Source organism: Neofelis nebulosa, chromosome 6, assembly GCF_028018385.1.
Source record: "Neofelis nebulosa isolate mNeoNeb1 chromosome 6, mNeoNeb1.pri, whole genome shotgun sequence".
Taxonomy (NCBI): domain Eukaryota; kingdom Metazoa; phylum Chordata; class Mammalia; order Carnivora; family Felidae; genus Neofelis; species Neofelis nebulosa.
In genome coordinates, this window is record NC_080787.1 from 132852837 (window position 1) to 132871717 (window position 18881).

An 18881-nucleotide genomic window follows, 5' to 3' on the forward strand; every position below is an offset into this window, starting at 1 on the left:
TAGAAAAACAAACAATGCAGTTATTAATCCAACTGTATCCATAGTTATTTTAAATGCGAATGGTCTAAATATAGGAATTTAAAGACAAAGAGTGTCAGAATAGATAAAATAACAGTACCAAATATGTGTTACCTATAAGGAACCTACTTAAAATGTAAAGGCATAGACTAGCATAAAGGGATAGAGGAATCCATGACATAATAATGCCAGTCAAAATAAAGATGGTGTAGCTGTATTTATTTCAGACAAAACACACTTCAGAACAAACAAAATTATCATGGACAAAGAGAAGCATTACATGATAAAGGGATGAATTTTCCAAGAAGACATAATAATCTTAATGTGTATGCCTCTAACAACTGATAAAACTAATATAACTGCAAGAAGACATATACAAATCCACTAGTACAGTTAGAACTTCAATACCTCTTTCAGTAATTGATAGATTAAGCAGGCAAAAAAAAAAAAAATTGCAAGAATATAGTTGACCTGAACAATACCATCTATCAGCTCAATCTAATTGACATGTATAGGATACTATATTCAGCAAGAGCAGAGTACACATTCTACTGAAGCTCACATACAGATATACAGGACCATAAAACACACCTGAACAAATTTAAAAGAATAGAAATCATACAAAGTATGTTCATGGTCCACAGTGGGGTTAAAGTACAAATCAGTAACAGAAAGATAGCTAGAAAATCTCAAAATATTTGGAGATTAAGTAACACATTAATAAATAACACATGTGCCAAAGAATAAATGTCAAAAGAAATTTAAGATATTGTGAACTGAAAAAAATATGAAAATGTAAGTTATCAAAATGTGTAGGATTCAGAGAAAGCAGTGCTTAGAGGTTAATTTAGAACATTGGATGCATATATTAGAAGAGAAATAGATAGGGGCACCTGGGTGGCTTGGTTGGTTAAGCATCTGACTTCGGCTCAGGTCATGATCTCGCAGTTCATGATTTCAAGACCCATGTCAGGCTCTGAGCTTTCACTCAGAAAACACTCATGTGTTTTTTTTTCTCTCTCTCTCTCTTTCTCTCTTTCTCTTTCCTTCTCTCTCTCTCTCTCTCTCTCTTTCAAAAATAAATAAACATTTTTAAATGTTTTTAAGAAGAAAGAAAAGAAATAGTTCTAAAACCAATAATCTTAAGTTTCCACTTTAGGCTAGAGAAAAAAGAGCAATTTAAGTTAAAAGCAAACAGAAGAAAGGAAATAATAAAAATCAGAGCAAAAATCAGTGAAATTTAACACAGCAAATAAACAAAACCAAAAGTAATTCTTTGTGAAGATCAGTAAAATTTATTAAGCTTTAGTTAGGCTAATTAAGAACAGAGAAGACATAAATTACTAACAGAAATTGAAGAGGAGTCTCACTGCTAATCCCAATGACATTAAAAAAATAAAAGGAAAATTGTAAACAAGTCTATGCCCACAAATTTGATAATCTAGATGAAATGAACCATTCTACAAAAACTCACTCAAGGGGAGATAGATCATATGAATATGCCTAAACTAGTAGAGAGATTGAATCAATTATTAATAACCTTCCAAAACAGAAAGCATCAGGCCCAGATGGTTTCACTGGTGAATTCTACCAAACATTTAGAGGAAGAAATGATACTAAGTATCCACAATCTTTTTCAGAATATAGTAGCAAAAGGAACAACTTCTAACTGATTCTATGAAGCCAGCATTATCCTAATATCAAAATTAGAAACATTGGAAGAAAGGAAACCTACAGACACGTATTTCTCATGAACATAGATACAAAAATCCTCAACAATATTAGCAAATATAATCCAACAATGTATAAAAGGAATTGTTCACAAAGATCAAGTGGAATTTATTCCAGGTATGCAAAGCCAGTCAACATTCCAAAAATCAATTAATATAATCCGCCACATTAACAGCCTAAAGAGGAAAAATAATATGATCATATTAATAGATGCAGAAAAAGAATGTGACAAAGCCCAACACCTATTCATGATTTTTAAAAAAGAAAAACTCAGCAAAGTATCAATTGAGGAGGACTTCCTCAAATTGGTAAAGAACCATCTATTTAAAAACCTAAGCTAACATCACACTTAACGGTAAAAAAAAAAAAAAAAAAAAAAAAAAAACCACCAAAAAATTGGATGCTTTCTCCTTAAGACTGGGAATAAGGCAAGAATATCTTCTCACCACTTCTTTTCAATAACCAGTGCAATAAGACAAGAAAGGAAAGGAAAGTTATGCAGAGATTAAGAGGAAAGAATAAAACTGTCTTTGTTCACAGATGACATGATTATCTATGCAGAAAATTCCAAATAATTAACAGAAGGCCTCCTGGAACTAATTAGTCACTGGATACAAGGTTCATACACTAAAATGAATTGATTTCCTATATACTAGCAATGGACAGTTAGTCTTTCAAATTGAAAACAGTATCATTTACAATAGCACCAAAAAATGAAATTCTTAGATATAAGTCAAACAAAATATGTACAAGATCTATACGCAAAAATTAGAGAACCCTGATGAGAGAAATAAATAACAGGTAAGTAAATGGAGAAAGAGTCTATATTCTTGAATTGGAAGACCCAATATTATTAAGATGTCAATTCTTATCAGCTTGATCTATAGATTCAACATAGGTCCAATCAAAATCCCAGCAAGTTATTTTGTGGATCTTGACAAACCAATTCTAAGGCTTATGTGGAAAGGCAAAGAACCCAAAATAGCCAACTGAATGTTGAAGAAAAAGAAAACTGGAGAACTGATACTACCTGACATCAAGACTTACTATAAAGCTACAGTAATCAACACAATGTGGCCCTAGTGAAAAAAATAGACACAAGGGTTAATATAACTGAATAAAGGGCCCACAAATAGATCCACATAAGTATAGTCAACCGATACTTGGCAAAGACACAAAGGCAATTCAATAGATAAAGGATATCTTTTCAACAAATAGTACTGGAACAATTGGAAGTCCATATGAAAACAAAATCTCAATCTGGATACAAACCTTAAACCTTTTATGAAACAAACTCAAAATGCATCATAAATCTAAATGTCAAGCTCAATACTGTAAACTTCCAGAAGAAAACATAAGGAATTTGGGTTTGGTGGAATTTTTAGACACAACACCAAAAGCATAAGGAAAATAATTAAATACAGAAGACTGATTTAGCCTGCCTAAATATGATAGAAATATATTTGGTGGATGAAAGATAAGAAAAAAGGAGGGAAGGAGTTATAAGATGGCTGAACCCATATCTTCCATATTAGTAATCAGAAGATACTGTCTAAAGTTGACAAATCAAGAATATGCACAATATATGGCTATTGTTAAGAAACACAGATATAAGGGTGCCTGGGTGGATCAGTCAGTTAAGCTTCCAACTCTTGATTTCGGCTCAGCTCATGATCTCATGATTTCGGAGTTCAAGCCCTGTGTTGGGCTCTGTGCTGGCAGTGCAGAGCCTGCTTGGGATTCTCTCTCCTTCCCTCTCTCTTTGTACCTCCCTGACTTGCTCTCTCTCTCTCTCTCTCTCTCAAAATAAATTAATTAAAAAAAAAAGAGAGATATAGACATAAACGCTAAAAAAAAAACAGCTAACATTGTTAAATAAGGCCTTCACTGGGGATCAGGACAAGGCATAGCAAGGAGACTAAGGGCTCCAGTTGGGTATGGCAGGGACTTTGTTTTTAATATAAACTTTCTAGAGCTTTTGATGGTTTAGTTCTGATAAAATCAAAATGAAGTTGAAAAACAAACCGTACAACTCAACTTGAAAAATAATAATTGATTCTACCACCCCTGCCTTGCAGTAGCAAGGGCATAACACCATGGTGTCATCTAATGTCTATATTTCTGTTAATATTGGGAACCCCGTCACAAGAGTATGACCACATTTACCTTACCTACTGCTCCATTTATGTGTCTGACACATTCTAGACACTGGTCCATATTTATTGAATGGAAAAAGAAACATTTAACAGTTCTAGAAGCAGCACACAGAGGACAGATGTGACAAATAATGCAGAGTTGGCCTCACTGTGATTTGAGACTGGGCACTGGCACAAAGCAAGAGCTCAAGAAATGTCTGGAAATTTGCTGTTTATTAAAGAAAGCTGGCAATTAGAGAGAGAGGGAGAGAGAGAGATTGTTAGTTCAGGGAGGCAGCAGGTTCAAGGAAGCTGTATTCATGGCAGGGATAACCAGAACATTCGAGTCCTAAAAATAAGAATCTATGAGAGGGAGAAGCACAAAATGTGCTAGGGAGTCATTAGAGATCATTTTTGCAAAATATGGAAAATTATGATTTTCTGATGTGGGATTGAGGATGTTCCTCTTCCCCTTGCAGAGCTATAGTGGTTAAGTGCATGGACTTCTCACTATCACAGCCAATTCTGATGATTGCTCAGGCCGTAAGAGTCCCTTGCTGACCACACTCCCCACCTCCTCCTAGTAAGAACACATGTTTCCTACAATGTTCAATGTGTCAACTTGATGTTTGGCATCTGTATACTTTAAGAAGATCCAAATGATTAAAGTTAAGCAAAACCGGTCATGAAGTTTATTAAGGGAAATTCAAATTGAGTTCTCTCGGGGAAACATCACCATAAGACCAGGTAGGATGTAGAAAGCAAGACTCAAAGGAAGCAATCACTTGCAACCAGTTTAGACATGTGCCAGGACATGTGTTGGAAGAAAATATTCTGAAGTAGCTTATTGGCCTGTCTGTGTGGATAAATTACTCTGATATTTGTGATCTAGAATCAGGAAGAAAACACATTCCCTGATTACCTCATTACAGGAATTCATTCTGGGAGGCATGCACAATTTGCGTTTTTCCCCAAGGATGGGTGGAGGGACTTATAACCTTGAAAATATCTTTGTGTGTGAGAAGTACAGAAAAAAATATTATATATTTCTGCATAAGGAGAAGCAGTGGGGAGATTTTGCTGCTTTGTTCTGTTTGCTTGTTTTGTTTTGTTTTTTTAAATCTAACCTAAGTTGACTGTGCTAATAACTTTACGTTATCTGCTGAGTACCTTTCTAAGATAGTAATGTTTATACACCTTTAACAGAGGGAAACTGAGGTTCTCAAAGTGAAATAATATTCAAGGTGACCTATTATGTGGATGAGCTGGAAGTTGATCCAGAGTATAGGAGGCACAGCTACGTAGTCAGGACCAGCTGATAATTGTGGGGCCCAGTGCAAAATAAAAATATGGAGCCCCTTGTTCAACAATGATTACAAATTTTAAGATAGGGAAGCAGAGCATTAAACCAAATGTGGGGCCCTTCTGAGCCCAGGGCCACATGTGATCGCCCAGGGTGCACAGTCTTAACGCTGGCCACTGGCCGCATGTATAGATACCTCCCAAGTAGGTAAATTTGGGCTAGCTCCAATGAGAAAATTGGAAAGACGCCGATAAATGATAAATTATGATTATGCCTTAAAAGATTATCTTGAATACTCTTTTAAACCCACAGTAAATGAACAGTTACATAATTATATCTGTGACTTCTAAAATTACTTCTGTAACTGAGCTAGAGAATATTTCAACACTGCCTCAGATGGGATCCCTCTAGGTGGTAATTGCCTATGAATTGATGCATTAATTCTCTAGCACTACTGCACATATCACCACGGAGAATGTTTTGAGACCTGTTTCCAGAGCCCCGTTCCCATCTAGGCAGATATCCTTTGTCATATTCGCTGGAACCTACAGCCATTTCAGTGGGAACCCTGGCAGCCCTCTGCAACATGACCTCCTCAAGGGCACACCTTTACGTCCTTACTGCTGCTCACCCCACCTGGCACATAGAAGGGATTCAAGAAGTGTTTGCTGAATAAATGAATGAGCACACAAACTCCAGAAAAATCCAGCAGAATTCTAGATTCTCAAAAATGTAGCAAGAACCAGGCTCCTTGCAATACTCAGGAGACGGTCCAAGCAGCCTTCAGAATTGCTCCAAATTGAGATGATTAGGTCTAAAAAAGAGGGCCAGGGGTAAAGCCAGCATTTGAATCAAAACTTACAACTTCCCTTGACAAGTCCTTCAGAAGCATCAGGTTGGAGGTACCATCTGAGACAGACCGAGACCCACTGGGCAGGAAACTGATGCATCGCACATCCCGGATCTTGCCCCACCCTGGAGCACACACTCACTGCCAGCCACGCAGTGTAGTAAATTCTAGTAGACTAAACGCACATATGAGGCGACTCTTACTTAAGAGGTAAGTCAGTGCCTCTGCTCAAGGAAGTGTTTATTACTTTCTCCCTGCAGTGGTTTCCCTCCCTTCGGGAGGAGTTGTAAAACCTGACCCCCGAGTTTTATAAGAGACTCAATCTTGTGTTAAAACTTCACCAAAACTGATTTATCTTACATTTTGCAGCATTTCTATATCTCACAGATTTTCTATAACTTTTATAGTCAGTGGGGAATAAAGAAAAAAATTTACACAGAGATTTCATACTTGGATCACTTTTTGGTTCTGAGCACATTAAAAGCTGGCCAGAGCCCTGTTCCCATCCATCCATTGCTTCCTATTCCTCAGAGGACTGGAGGAGGCTGGTGTACAGGCTGAGAGCCAGACTGCTGAAATGTGTATCCTTGCTTCTCCACTTACTGAACCTCTCGGGGCCCCGGTGTCCTCATCTACAAAATGGTAATAATATGACACCTCTCCAAAGAGTTGCTCATATAAAACATTTAATGTAGTGCCTATCATGAAGAGTTCAATGTTGCTAGCCATTAGCTGTTATTGCATGAGTCTGTGTCCTGTGAGCCTTATGAACAATAGCCCAGCTGTCAAATAGTCTAGCTCCTTATCTAAATGTGACTAATAAAAGCGGTTTTTAAATCCTTTTAAAAATAAACTAATCTTAAGAATTGGAAGGTCATCAGTGGTTAAGATAGGTACATGTGTCTCTTCAGGATAAATGAGGGTGACAGAATCAGAAAAGGGGAGGGTGATATGCCTTCTTCACTACAGCTCCTCAAGGGTTCCAGTGACCACCACAACTCATGACTGATGGGGGTAGGATGAAATTTTTCTATGTGGCATAAGAGCTACTGAGCTTAACAAGGTCAATTTTTCTTTACTTAACTAGTTATCATTTATACCTGGCCAAAATCCAAAACAGATTTGAATGAGACACATACCACTTGGAACATGAAAGTTTCTTGCTTTTACTTTGTGGGAGGAAAGTCAGTTTTCTAATTAGTCTCAATTCTCAAATATATTGCGCTACTAGATGTTGTCTAGTTTTTCCTTTTCCCACTTGTCCCCTGCCTGCCAGACATTATACTTCTCTGTCTTCTTTCCCTGTCGCTAGCGCCTTTTTTTTTTTTTTTTTCCTTTTGGTCTGCTTTCTAGCCTCATTCTCCTCGAACTACCCCTTAGATCTTGATCTTTTCCAGGGCCCTCTCATGGATGCTTCATGCCTCATACTCTACCTGGGTGATCTCAATTTGTTCTGATAGCTCCAACCACCTTCTTTTGGCCAATGAACCCTCTCTCTGTATTGCCACATCAGTCCTTTCTCTCCAGTCCAAACCCATGTAACTGCCTTCAGGAAATCTCCTCTTGGATCTCTTACAGACACTTCAAATGCAACATGTCCAAACTGAACTCATCATCCCCTCAAACGGGCTCCCTTATGGCATTCCCTATCTCAGGAAATGGCAGCACTCTCCACCCAGTTAATCAAGCCAGGAATCTATGATTCATCCTTAGCTCATCTCACTTCCCTCACTGCCTAAATCCAATCAATCACCAAGTTCTCTTAATTCTATTTTCTAAATCATTGTCTTTCACATTTATTTTACTGTGAGTAAAAGAAACATCTTTTGCATCATGACCCAGCCAGCATGCATTAGCCTGTGCGCGCGCACACACACACACACACAAAAATGGAACACAAGTTTCACGAAGCAATTTTTATCATCACTTTATGCAAAGTTTTCTGACATTTCTACTATGTTTTCTTCTTTTGTTGCTTTTTAAAATGCTAGTAACTAATGGGTTACTGGCAAATGTTTAGCAACCATCTCTTCTGGAGGGAAGGGAGGGGGAACCTGATGTGTAGCATTTGAGTCTGTGGTGTAAATATACCCACCATGGATGAATCTAAGCTACCAACCAAAGAGCTTGCAAACATCCCCGAAATCCAAAAACCAGCTCTCCTGACCATCTCCAGCGTGCCACTGCTTACGACCTACAGTTTGATAGACACTGGTTTAAATATTTCTTGAATCTACCTGCTAATTTTCATTCCTAATGCTACCGCTCCAATCTGGGCTACCACCATTTCTGATATCATTGGTTTCCAGGTCAACTGATATGTTTCACACTTAGTCATTACTGTTCAAAGACTTCCTGTTGTCCCCAGGAGAATACAGTCTGTAATTCTTACCAGGGCTTAAAAAGCCACCTACAGTTTGGCATCTGCCTGCCCCCTCATGCCCTCTCTCCCTTGATCTCAACAAAAATGTTTTCTTCGTGAATATCTGGGAACTTTCCCTTGTTTTCAGGTCTTTGGACACGTATTCCATCTTTGTTCAACTCTCGCTCATCCTTTCTATCACAGCTTAAATGCTACAAATTCATTCATTCACTCTCCCACTATGTGACAGACATTATGATAAGTGCTGGTGATACAATAAGTAAAAATAGACACAGCCCCTCACCTCAAAGAACACTCTAGGCAGGGAGACATATTCAAATAAAGTTATCATTCAAATGTAAGTGCTAATAAAAGAAGAGCTTAAAAATAGATTCAGTGCTCTGTATGAGCTAATCTGACCTAATCTAATAGATTGAGGAAAATTCTGCTAAGTGATGACTGAGAAATTACATTGATTGAGCTAAGATATAAAGGAGAAGTATGTCTAAGGGATGGGAAACTAACAGCATAGGCAGAAGGAGGAACTTGTAAAAATTTACATGGCACAAAGGAATATGGTAAAATCAAGGAACCAAATGAAAATACGAGCCATGTATGAGAGGGAGTATGAGACAGGTAGAAGCCACTCTGTGATGACCACTCTGGACTTCGTTAAAAATTTAGGTCTTTAACCATAAAGCAGCGAGAGGCCATTGATGTATTTGAAGCAGGAATATAATGCATTCGGGTTTCTGGCTCAAAAAGATTACTCTGGCACTTGTGAGGATGGATCAGAGGGACACAAAAGTAGATGTGGAGACGACTAGAAACTATTCCAGTACTCCAAACGGAGATGATCACAACACAAATTAAGATGCTGGTGATGGAGACGGAAAAAAAAATCAACACAGTGGAGAGGTGTGTGTGTGAGATAACCTTGACGGGATAAGATAATGGGTTGAATATATGTGATGCAAAAGAGAGAGAAGCAGCAAAGATGACTCCCAGATCTGAGCTGCAAAACTGAATGAGTGGTAGTACCGTGTGCAGATAGAAGGAATGCCAGAGGAAGACAACATTTGAGGGAGAACAGCATGACTTTGGCCTTAGATGTATGGGTTTTGAGGTATGCTTAAGGTGTTTTAAGGACCGTTTGATAGACTTCTCTGAAACAGAGGCGAGGTCTGGATTAGGACACAGTTTTGTGAAATATCTACGTATGGGGTTATAGACATGAAGCAGTGGACATAAATGAATTCATTAACTGAGAATGCACATCATGAGAAGAAGACTTCAAAACCAAACTCTAAAGAAATTCAACATTTCCTGGTTGGGTAGTGGAGGGTGAACTTACAAAGAGAACCAAGAAGAGTGACCAAAGGGACAAGAGGAAAACCAGGAGAAATTGATGTCAATGAACTGCTTTGTTTTGGTAGAGTATCAAGACAAGAAGCCAGACTGTTGTGGGAGGAATGAGTTCAAAGTACAGATATGGAGTCAACGAGTGCAGATTCCCTGGAGAAATTTGCCTTTGAAGAGATCAAGAACAGTATTTACGAATTTGATGGAAACTTTTTGGTTGTGCTGTAACGAAAGACACCTGTGTAGCACAGCACTTAGATAGGAGGCATTAATAGATGTCATTTTTTTTAATTGCACATTAAAGTGAACTAAAATGGAGGTATATTTAGTAAATAGATAGTCTCAGAAGTATCCTGATACTAGAACACCGGCATATCTGCATATGCACATGTGCGTACACACACACACATGCAGCAAATTTTTAGGCTAAAATTAAAATTGGTGTCATTACCTTAAGAATAAGCTATTTGGGGGGCGCCTGGGTGGCTCAGTCGGTTAAGTGGCTGACTTCGGCTCAGGTCATGATCTCGCGGTCCGTGAGTTGGAGCCCCTCGTTGGGCTCTGTGCTGACAGCTCGGAGCCTGGAGCCTGTTTCAGATTCTGTGTCTCCCTCTCTCTGACCCTCCCCTGTTCATGCTCTGTCTCTCCCTGTCTCAAAAATAAATAAATGTTAAAAAAAAAAAAAAAAAAAGAATATTTGGGCACGAAGACAGGAAGGCTTTAGAACAAAATAGAAATTGAAAGTCAACCAAGAACTGGGAACTCTCCACAGATAGATGAGCAAGGCCATGAGTCATTTTTGTGCCGGAAATTGAGCCCTGATCTTATCAAGGAAACAAATGGCGAAAGCACAACTTGTCAGAACAAGTAGGTGCATCATTCACACGGATCCAGTGAAACCCACATAACACAACTTCTGTGTCTGAGGTGCAGTGAAGACAACGTTTGTTAAAAAGAAAAGCCTCGCTTCATTTTGGAGACTATAGTAAAATCCTCATTTAGGGAACCAAGTCCATGAAGCAGGAAAGAAGTCAGTTCTGCATCATTCCTTTCCCAGGCTTTCTGTTTTTCCTGCACATTCTTTAGTCCAGTCTCAGCTTCTTTACCTGTAAAATGGGGATCGTACCTCATACAGTGGTTGAATAAGGTGAAGGAGATTACACACCATATCAAAGCAACACACTTAGAATGGTTTTCCACTCCCCTACCCTGAGAATTTTACATTTCCACTGTTTTTTTGTTTTTGTTTTTGTTTTTTTTTTGGAACACAACCTCACTCTTTTGTTCACATACTGTCTGTAGCTACTTTTGCACTAAATGGCAGAATTGAGAGTTGTGACAGAGACCATATGGCCTCCAAACTGAGACTATTTACTATCTAGTTCTCTACAGAAAAGCTTTGCTGATGACCAAAGGCATAGAGATGGGGGAGGTGGGAGATTTTTTAAATTATTATTTTTTTTTTCAACGTTTTTTTTTTTTTTTTTTAATTTATTTTTGGGACAGAGAGAGACAGAGCATGAACGGGGGACGGGCAGAGAGAGAGGGAGACACAGAATCGGAAACAGGCTCCAGGCTCCGAGCCATCAGCCCAGAGCCTGACGCGGGGCTCGAACTCACGGACCGCGAGATCGTGACCTGGCTGAAGTCGGACGCTTAACCGACTGCGCCACCCAGGCGCCCCTTAAATTATTTTTTTAAAGTTATTGTCAAAGTGCCTGTCATATAGTAAAGGCTTATGTTGTTGTTTTTGGTATTTCTTTATTCAGTTATTAATTCAATAAATAAGTATTGAGTGCATCCTGTGTGCCAGACACTGTTCCAAGGGCCACAGAATCTAGCAATGAACTTAACAGATAAAAATATAAAAATGCTTATGCTCATAGGACAGATGATAAACAGATAAGTAAAAATAAATACAGTAAATTAACTGGCTGGGGAGAAAAATAAAGAGATGGAGAACAGAAAGATTGAGGACAAAGGCTGCAACTTTTAGATGCAGTGGCCTGGGAAGACCTAATTGAGAAGGTGTCCTTTGAGTGAAAACCAAAGGACAAAAGGGAACATTGGACATACTGTAGGGGAGATAGGGGTAAGAAGTAATGTGCCAATCACAGGAACACATAAAATGTGCTCAATGTTCTTAAGGAAGGCCAGGGAGTCAGTGTGGCCGGAGTGGAGTGAGCAAGAAGAAGAGGAAAAGTCAGAAAAGTGCCCGGTAGTCAGAAAAGCCTAGGTAGTTCCCTGAAGAACAACCTGGGGTCTCTGGCTTTTAGTCTAAGTGAGAGGGGAAGCAAGAGTTTTGAGCAAAGTAGTGCCACAACCTGATTTGCATGTAATCTAGATCAGTCTGGCTGCTCCAATGAGAATGGCCTACTGAACAGACAATAGCAAGGGTAGAAACAAAGACATAGGAAGCTCTTGCAGTAGTTCCAGTGAGAGATGACGATGGCTTGAACCCAGATGGTAGTGGTGGCCATGGTGAGAAGTAGATGTCTTGGGTCTATTTGGAAAATAGAGCCAATGGGATCCAAGGATGGATTGGGTGTGGGTTGTGAGAAAAAGAAAAGTCAGAAATGACTCCACATTTTCTGCCCCAAACTACCGCTGCAATAATGTAGTAATCACTGATGTGAGAAGTGAAAGATGTGGAAGATGCATGTTCGCTATTAGATGGCGTGGAGACACATGCAGGAATTAGGAATGCAGGGATGATGAGGACATCATGGAAGTGTTGGGTTGGAGGTGCATCCTCCCATGGAGATGTGTGGTGGTCACCTGAGTATCGAACTCTGGAAATCAGGGAGAGGTCAAGACTAGAGATGTAAATGTAGGAGTCATCTACAGATAGATGGGATATGGTTGTGGTTGTTATATCTCTTCAGTAGTATGAGATGGTTCCATTCAGACCAAAAGTACACTGCTAACAGTGTCTGAGGAGCAGAGGCCTGCATAAGACACATTACCAAAAGCTGCCAATGAAAGGTTCGTGCTACCAGAAGCAAGTAGAAAGCCAGGAACAGGTAGAAAAAATGTAACTATTGGGATGAGCACTGGGTGTTGTATGGAAACCAATTTGACAGTAAATTTCATATATTAAAAAATAAATAAATTAATTAATTAATTAATTAAAAAAAAAAGAAAAAATGTAACTAGCATTCATAATTTGAATTGCTCCTAATTTGCCTAATTAAGGAAACAGTTTTGCGGTGAGTCAGATTATAATTTTATAAGTTGATTTGCAAAGTCAATTATAGCTTTATAGTATTACATTTTGGGGATATTGCATATTATCTCAATGGAAATTAATAAGCCACTTGATGAGCACACAACATTCCTTACACCAGTGAAGAAAAGATTAGGAAGAGAAAACTGCCTCTAATTTATGGACAAACACAGTATGATGCATCAGAATCCCATAGGGTAGTTCTAAAAATTTAATATCTGCTGATTCTCACAAATCCTTCAACCTTTTTAAGAAAGAAAACTCTTGACTTGCTTGGCTTCCTCTCTTGGTAAAAAGCCTTTAGTTTGAACAGTTATTCAAGCTGACCTGGATGCACCTAATGACCATTTCTTCCCACTAAGACCATGTTTCTCCACCTTTCTTTCCTTATTGAACACCCCACCAAGGGACCTTTCTAGGTAATTTTTGTTCCCAATCTCCAACCCATAAAAATGTTGTATTGTGGTAAAATATACACAGCGTATTTATCCTTTTAACCATTTAGAATTGTACAACTCAGTGTCATTAAATACACTCACAATGTCATGTAACCGTCACCATCATCTTTATCCAAAACATGTTCATTTTCTCCGACATAAACTCTGTACTCCTTATACCTTAACTCCCTATTCCCCACTCCCCCCAGCCCTCCCCCCTCTATTATACTTCCTGTCTCTGAATTTGCCTGTTCTAGTATCTCATATAGGTGGAATCATACACTATTTGTCCTTTTGCGTCTGGCTTCTTTCACTTAGTATGTTTTCAAGGTCCGTCATGTTGTAGCATGTATCATAGTGTCATTCTTCTTCATGGCTGAAAAATATTACGTTGTATAGCTAGACCAGTCTTGTGTATCCATCCATCCTAGATGTACACCTGCACCGTTTCCACACCTTTTGGCTATTGTGAATGGTGCTGCTGTGAACATTGGGGTACAAATATCTGTTTATGTTCCTGCTTTCAATTCAGTTCTTTTGGATTTTACCGATGTGGACTAGCTGGGCCCATGAAATGTCAACACCACAGATGTACTGTGTACCTGTTTATGTTCTGTGTGTGTATGTGTCTGTGCTTAACACATAAAAACAGTAAGATTTCTTCACCACCCTGTCAGAACCAATTTTCACCTCTTTGAGGGGGAGTGATATCACCCTCACTGAGACAGCAAGCTCTAAGATAAATATCCCCAGGGTTCTCGCGTCAGTGCGGTAAATATATAGGTAATAGATACACAAGGTGCTTAACAATGAGTGAAGCCGTGGGTGATAAGGAAGATGACCCCAAAACACATAAGTATCAAAAGTAATACTTATTCCTCCTGCAATAATATTAGTTATATTATAATTAGTCTTCAAAATCGATAGCAGTTGATCAAGTGATGAACCCAAGAATGTTTCGGAAAATTGCTTTTTACAGTTGTGTCGAGACCAAACCAAGTGAGTAAAAATTCTAACTAAACTTCTGAAAACAGTGGAGATTAGTGATGTTGTATTCCCACTGAACCCAAAATATCTCCGGAACACAAATAGAATGATTACAAGCAAGTATTACGTGCACTAGGGGAAAACAAGGAAAGAAACAAATACAGGAGCCAATGATCCAGGTGGTAGGAAGCCAAGTGCCGGTGAGGTTACAGGATGGCTCTGTCGGTATAGACACACTGCAGGTTGCGCTGAGAACACTGCTGAGTACGCACTGGTATCTGGTTGGAAGGCAGTATGGAAGACACCTGCACGTACTCGCCTAGGTTGGATTACAGTGTGGCTGCCTGATGCTATAGTGTCTCAGTATGTAAGGAAGAAATGAAGATTATATAAGAGTCTTGAGAGAAACACGTTTCAAATACCTGACCAGAACCCATCAAATGTCAGGAAAGACAAGGAGAAACCAAAGAACTGCCAGATTGGAGGAGACTAAGATGGGACTAAGAGGAGACACGTGGGACCCTGGACCAGAAAAAGGGCATTCGTGGGGAAATGGGAATTCCGAAAAAAGTCTGCAGTCCAGTTAGAAATGTTGTACAAATGCGAATGGCTTCGCCTTAGTTAATTGTGCCATGGTTATACAAGTCGTTAACATTCAGGGAAGCTGAGGTGAAGGGCTTACTGGAACTCTCTGTACCATATTTGCAACTCCTCTGTGAGTCTAGAATTATTTTAGAATAAAAAGTATAAGAAAACAAACAAACAACAACAAACTTCCTGGTAACTCCTGAGTGTCAGAAGCGAAGTTGTGACACACATTGCCGAAGAGTGGTGTGAGTGGAGGGTCCATGTTCACAATAACAGGAGTTTGAAATCTGACATGAGAGGAACTCCTGTCTTTGTCTCCTTTCCAATTCTATTGCAGGGTGTGCTGGGTGCATCACGTAACTGGGATGTGGGTGTATCCTTTCCTGGAACACATTGGCCCAGGAGCCAGAATCATCTTCTTTGGGTCTACAACCATCTTAATGAACTTTTTGTACCTGCTGGGAGAAGTTCTGAACAGCTATATCTGGGATACACAGAGAAGTAAGTATTGTTTAGGGGAGCATAAAGCAGGAGAACTGCTGTCTAAAAGAGTGTGTGCCGACACTGAAGGAAAATTCCATTGTAGCCAAGGGTCACTTATGAAGAGTTTCATTTTTATAACTACACAGTGTTAATTTAAGAGCCACTGGCAGTTACCTGAAAGGTTTATTACTCACTTTGTCTTATTAGCTAGTAAAACATCCAAATCTCAGAGAAAAGAAGCATGTCTATAAAATTTTATAGGGAGAAATGTAGCGTTAACAACAACAACAAAAATTTAGGAACTTCACTCTGATCAAAAAATACTGCTTTAGCTAAAGGGACCTCCCCCAATTAAATAGATAAAATATTAAATGTAACCAAATAGTCTCATTAAAAGCCACCCAGACCTCCACTTCTTACACCATCCCTTGTGTGGGTGCAGTAGCTTCAGAGAGGTCTCCCCCACTGTTCTGCTAGAACCCCAAGCAGCTCAGATTGCCTGTGGCCACTGTGATTCACCAGTGACTGTCATATTCAAGGGCTGGAGGTGACAAAGAGGTACAGGCAGTAAAGGTAATAATACTTCATTGCTGTAGAAACTCTCTTAACCTATGACTTGATTTATCTTTTGTTTCTGTTTACGGCAGCGCCTCTATCTTGGCAAGGCACGTAATCTTACCCAAGCTGTGCAAACCCCTGTCCAAAGCATATGTAAGATAACATAACAAATGGGAAGGTGGGGGGCGCCTGGGTGGCGCAGTCGGTTAAGCGTCCGACTTCAGCCAGGTCACGATCTCGCAGTCCGTGAGTTCGAGCCCCGCGTCAGGCTCTGGGCTGATGGCTCGGAGCCTGGAGCCTGTTTCCGATTCTGTGTCTCCCTCTCTCTCTGCCCCTCCCCCGTTCATGCTCTGTCTCTCTCTGTCCCAAAAATAAAAATAAAAAACGTTGAAAAAAAAATTAAAAAAAAAAAAAATGGGAAGGTGGAAAAAGCAACAGCACCGTATGTAGTGGTTTGAGTCCTGCATGAAAGTGTTTCCAAAGGCAAAATGGTTTGGGAATTTTGGAGAGTTCTGGGCATCTCCGCCAATAGAATCACAACATTCTAGACATCCCTCACAAATGATCTCTGTTCCACAAACACTGAGCACCCTACGTTGTGCCAGACCCTGTGCCAGGAACCGGATCTTATTAGACAAATAAAACACAGTCGTTGCATGGTTACCAAATTGGACTTTTTTGTGTGTGGACCTTCTAAGATTGTGTGTCAAGGCATTGGCCAATGGTAAGTGGCCAGGAGGAATTTAAGGATTTCTTTTCTCGGCAGCTGGCTTAATTTTAATAAGTGGTCTATTAGAAAAAGTGTCAAAATGTTTCATTCAGTTCAGACCACAGCTTGGGAAACCAGAAATTAATCTTTTAATAATTCCTTCTCTGTTTAATGGGAATAGTAATCTTTATTAGTTAACTTATGAAAGTATTTAGCTAACTTGCAGAAATATTTTGAGAACAAAATGTAAACATTTCTCAGCTTCTTGGGAGAAAGGCCATATTTAAATGTAGGCTAATATACTTTCTATATGTTATTCAGGAAGTATTTATGACTCTTTCCCCTTGATTTAGCTTGATTCCAATGGTCATTTGGCCATTGTTCTGCTACTCCTAAGAGAAGATGGCCTGAAGACCAGGAAAGAGAAAAATCCGGTGTGGATTCATAGAATGCTGCTCTTTAGCAGCTCTAAGTGAGAAGTTAAAAATGAATAGTGAAACTCAGGGTTTTTTTAATGATCTGTTCAATTTAATTTGGGCCATTCTCTTAAGTAAGGTTGACTCATATTCCATAACTCATTTTAGGTATGGAGATTAATTTTATCTACATGGGACCATCTAGTTAATTCCACAAAGGCAGATGTTTCATGTCAAGTGGACACATTTTTCTCATCTATGAGAAGGATTGCAAACTGATGGCCTCCCCCCAAATTTACTTGCCAAAAGTTTTGTTAGACCTACGTGGTGGGATTTTTCTTTTTGAACCAACATTTAAAAATTGGGAGATTATACACACAGGCCAGATTCACCAGCTTATCAGATACTTTTTTAAGATCTGGCAACACCAGGCCCACCAAGCCCACTTATGGCAACAATGGATCAGTTGCCCCCTTGAGCTGGCTCCTTAAGTGTTCCTAGTTTTCACCTGGCCACTTTGCTCCACTACATTAGCTGCCTGTTTCCATACATGGTTAAATTTGAAAGTGCTGATTAAAAGCAGTATGTGCCGTATGTGTGTGTGTGTTTGCGTGTGTTGCAATGAACTGAGTACAGTCAGGGAGAGTGTTAGAATCCTGAGTACATTTACTACGTCCAAAACAAAATCCCCCAAGAAGCAGGGATATCACACGGAGCTCCCTTCCATGTATCCATAATGATTTTTACAACGTTTTTTTTTTTTTTTTTTTTTTTTTTTTTATTTATTTCTGGGACAGAGAGAGACAGAGCATGAACAGGGGAGGGGCAGAGAGAGAGGGAGACACAGAGTCGGAAACAGGCTCCAGGCTCCGAGCCATCAGCCCAGAGCCTGACGCGGGGCTCGAACTCACGGACCGCGAGATCGTGACCTGGCTGAAGTCGGACGCTTAACCGACTGCGCCACCCAGGCGCCCTCCATAATGATTTTTAATGGCTTCACTTCCTCCACTTGGTTATGCTATGTTGACTTCAACTTTGAGACAAAATCACATTATTACAGAATCATTGAACAGAAAAGGATATTAGAAACCCAGAAAAGCTGGCTTTTTTACTAAGAAGCAGCTGAGCCTGGAAATCCTAGGTGACCCACCAATATAGGTGGTGGCAGAGCCACCACCTTCTGCATAATGTCCGGTCCAGTGTTACTTTTACTGAGCCATCAGATTGTCACCATTGGAAATCCAGACCCATGAGAGGCTAGAAACCTCACTAAGACCCATGGACCTACTTCATAAAATAACAAAATAGACCAACTTGATAAGAACAATGAACAAAAAGCCCTTGAATAGGCTAAATTTATATGTAAGCATTTGCTGTTTTTAAAGAAAAGTAACTCTAAGTGGAGTTGTGACTCTTGTAATGGTTTGCTAGGGCTGCTTAAACCGAGCAAAAGCTGGATGACTTAAACAATAGAAATGCAATGTCTCACAGCTCTGGAGGCCAGAAGACCAAAATGAAGGTATTGGCAGGAAAGGTTCCTTCTGAGAACCATGAGGGAGGGATCTCTTCCAGGCCTCTCTCCTTAGCTTGTAGATGACCATCTTCATGTTCACATGACAGTTGTCCCTGTGTGTGAGGCTGTCTCCAAATTTACCCTTTCTATAAAGACAATGGCCATATTTGATTAGGGTCCACCCCAATAACTTCATTTTTACT

General features: G+C 39.5%; 1 protein-coding gene and 1 long non-coding RNA gene across 15 annotated transcripts in view; one reads left to right on the forward strand and one right to left on the reverse strand.

Annotated features, from left to right (window-relative positions):
- AIG1 (androgen induced 1) overlaps positions 1 to 18881 on the forward strand; it is a 319775-nt gene that overhangs the window by 218953 nt on the left and 81941 nt on the right. For 10 of the 14 annotated variants that reach the window (XM_058735488.1, XM_058735496.1, XM_058735495.1 and 7 more), the window contains one exon: positions 15337 to 15500. The exons of 1 other annotated variant lie outside the window; for it this stretch is intronic. In XM_058735488.1, coding sequence (XP_058591471.1) covers positions 15337 to 15500 — 164 coding nt within the window. Of the gene's footprint in view, positions 1 to 15336; positions 15501 to 16129; positions 16223 to 16462; positions 17760 to 18881 lie in introns of those variants that run through there. 3 more of the 14 variants (XR_009263368.1, XM_058735498.1, XM_058735493.1) reach the window with 2 other exon arrangements.
- The window catches only part of LOC131514977 (uncharacterized), a 49290-nt gene continuing 48205 nt past the window's right edge, over positions 17797 to 18881 (reverse strand). Inside the window, exons 4-5 of the long non-coding RNA XR_009263369.1 lie at positions 18130 to 18824; positions 17797 to 17885 (exon numbers count right to left, since the gene is read on the reverse strand). This is a non-coding gene — a long non-coding RNA (uncharacterized LOC131514977). The remainder of the gene's footprint in view (positions 17886 to 18129; positions 18825 to 18881) is intronic.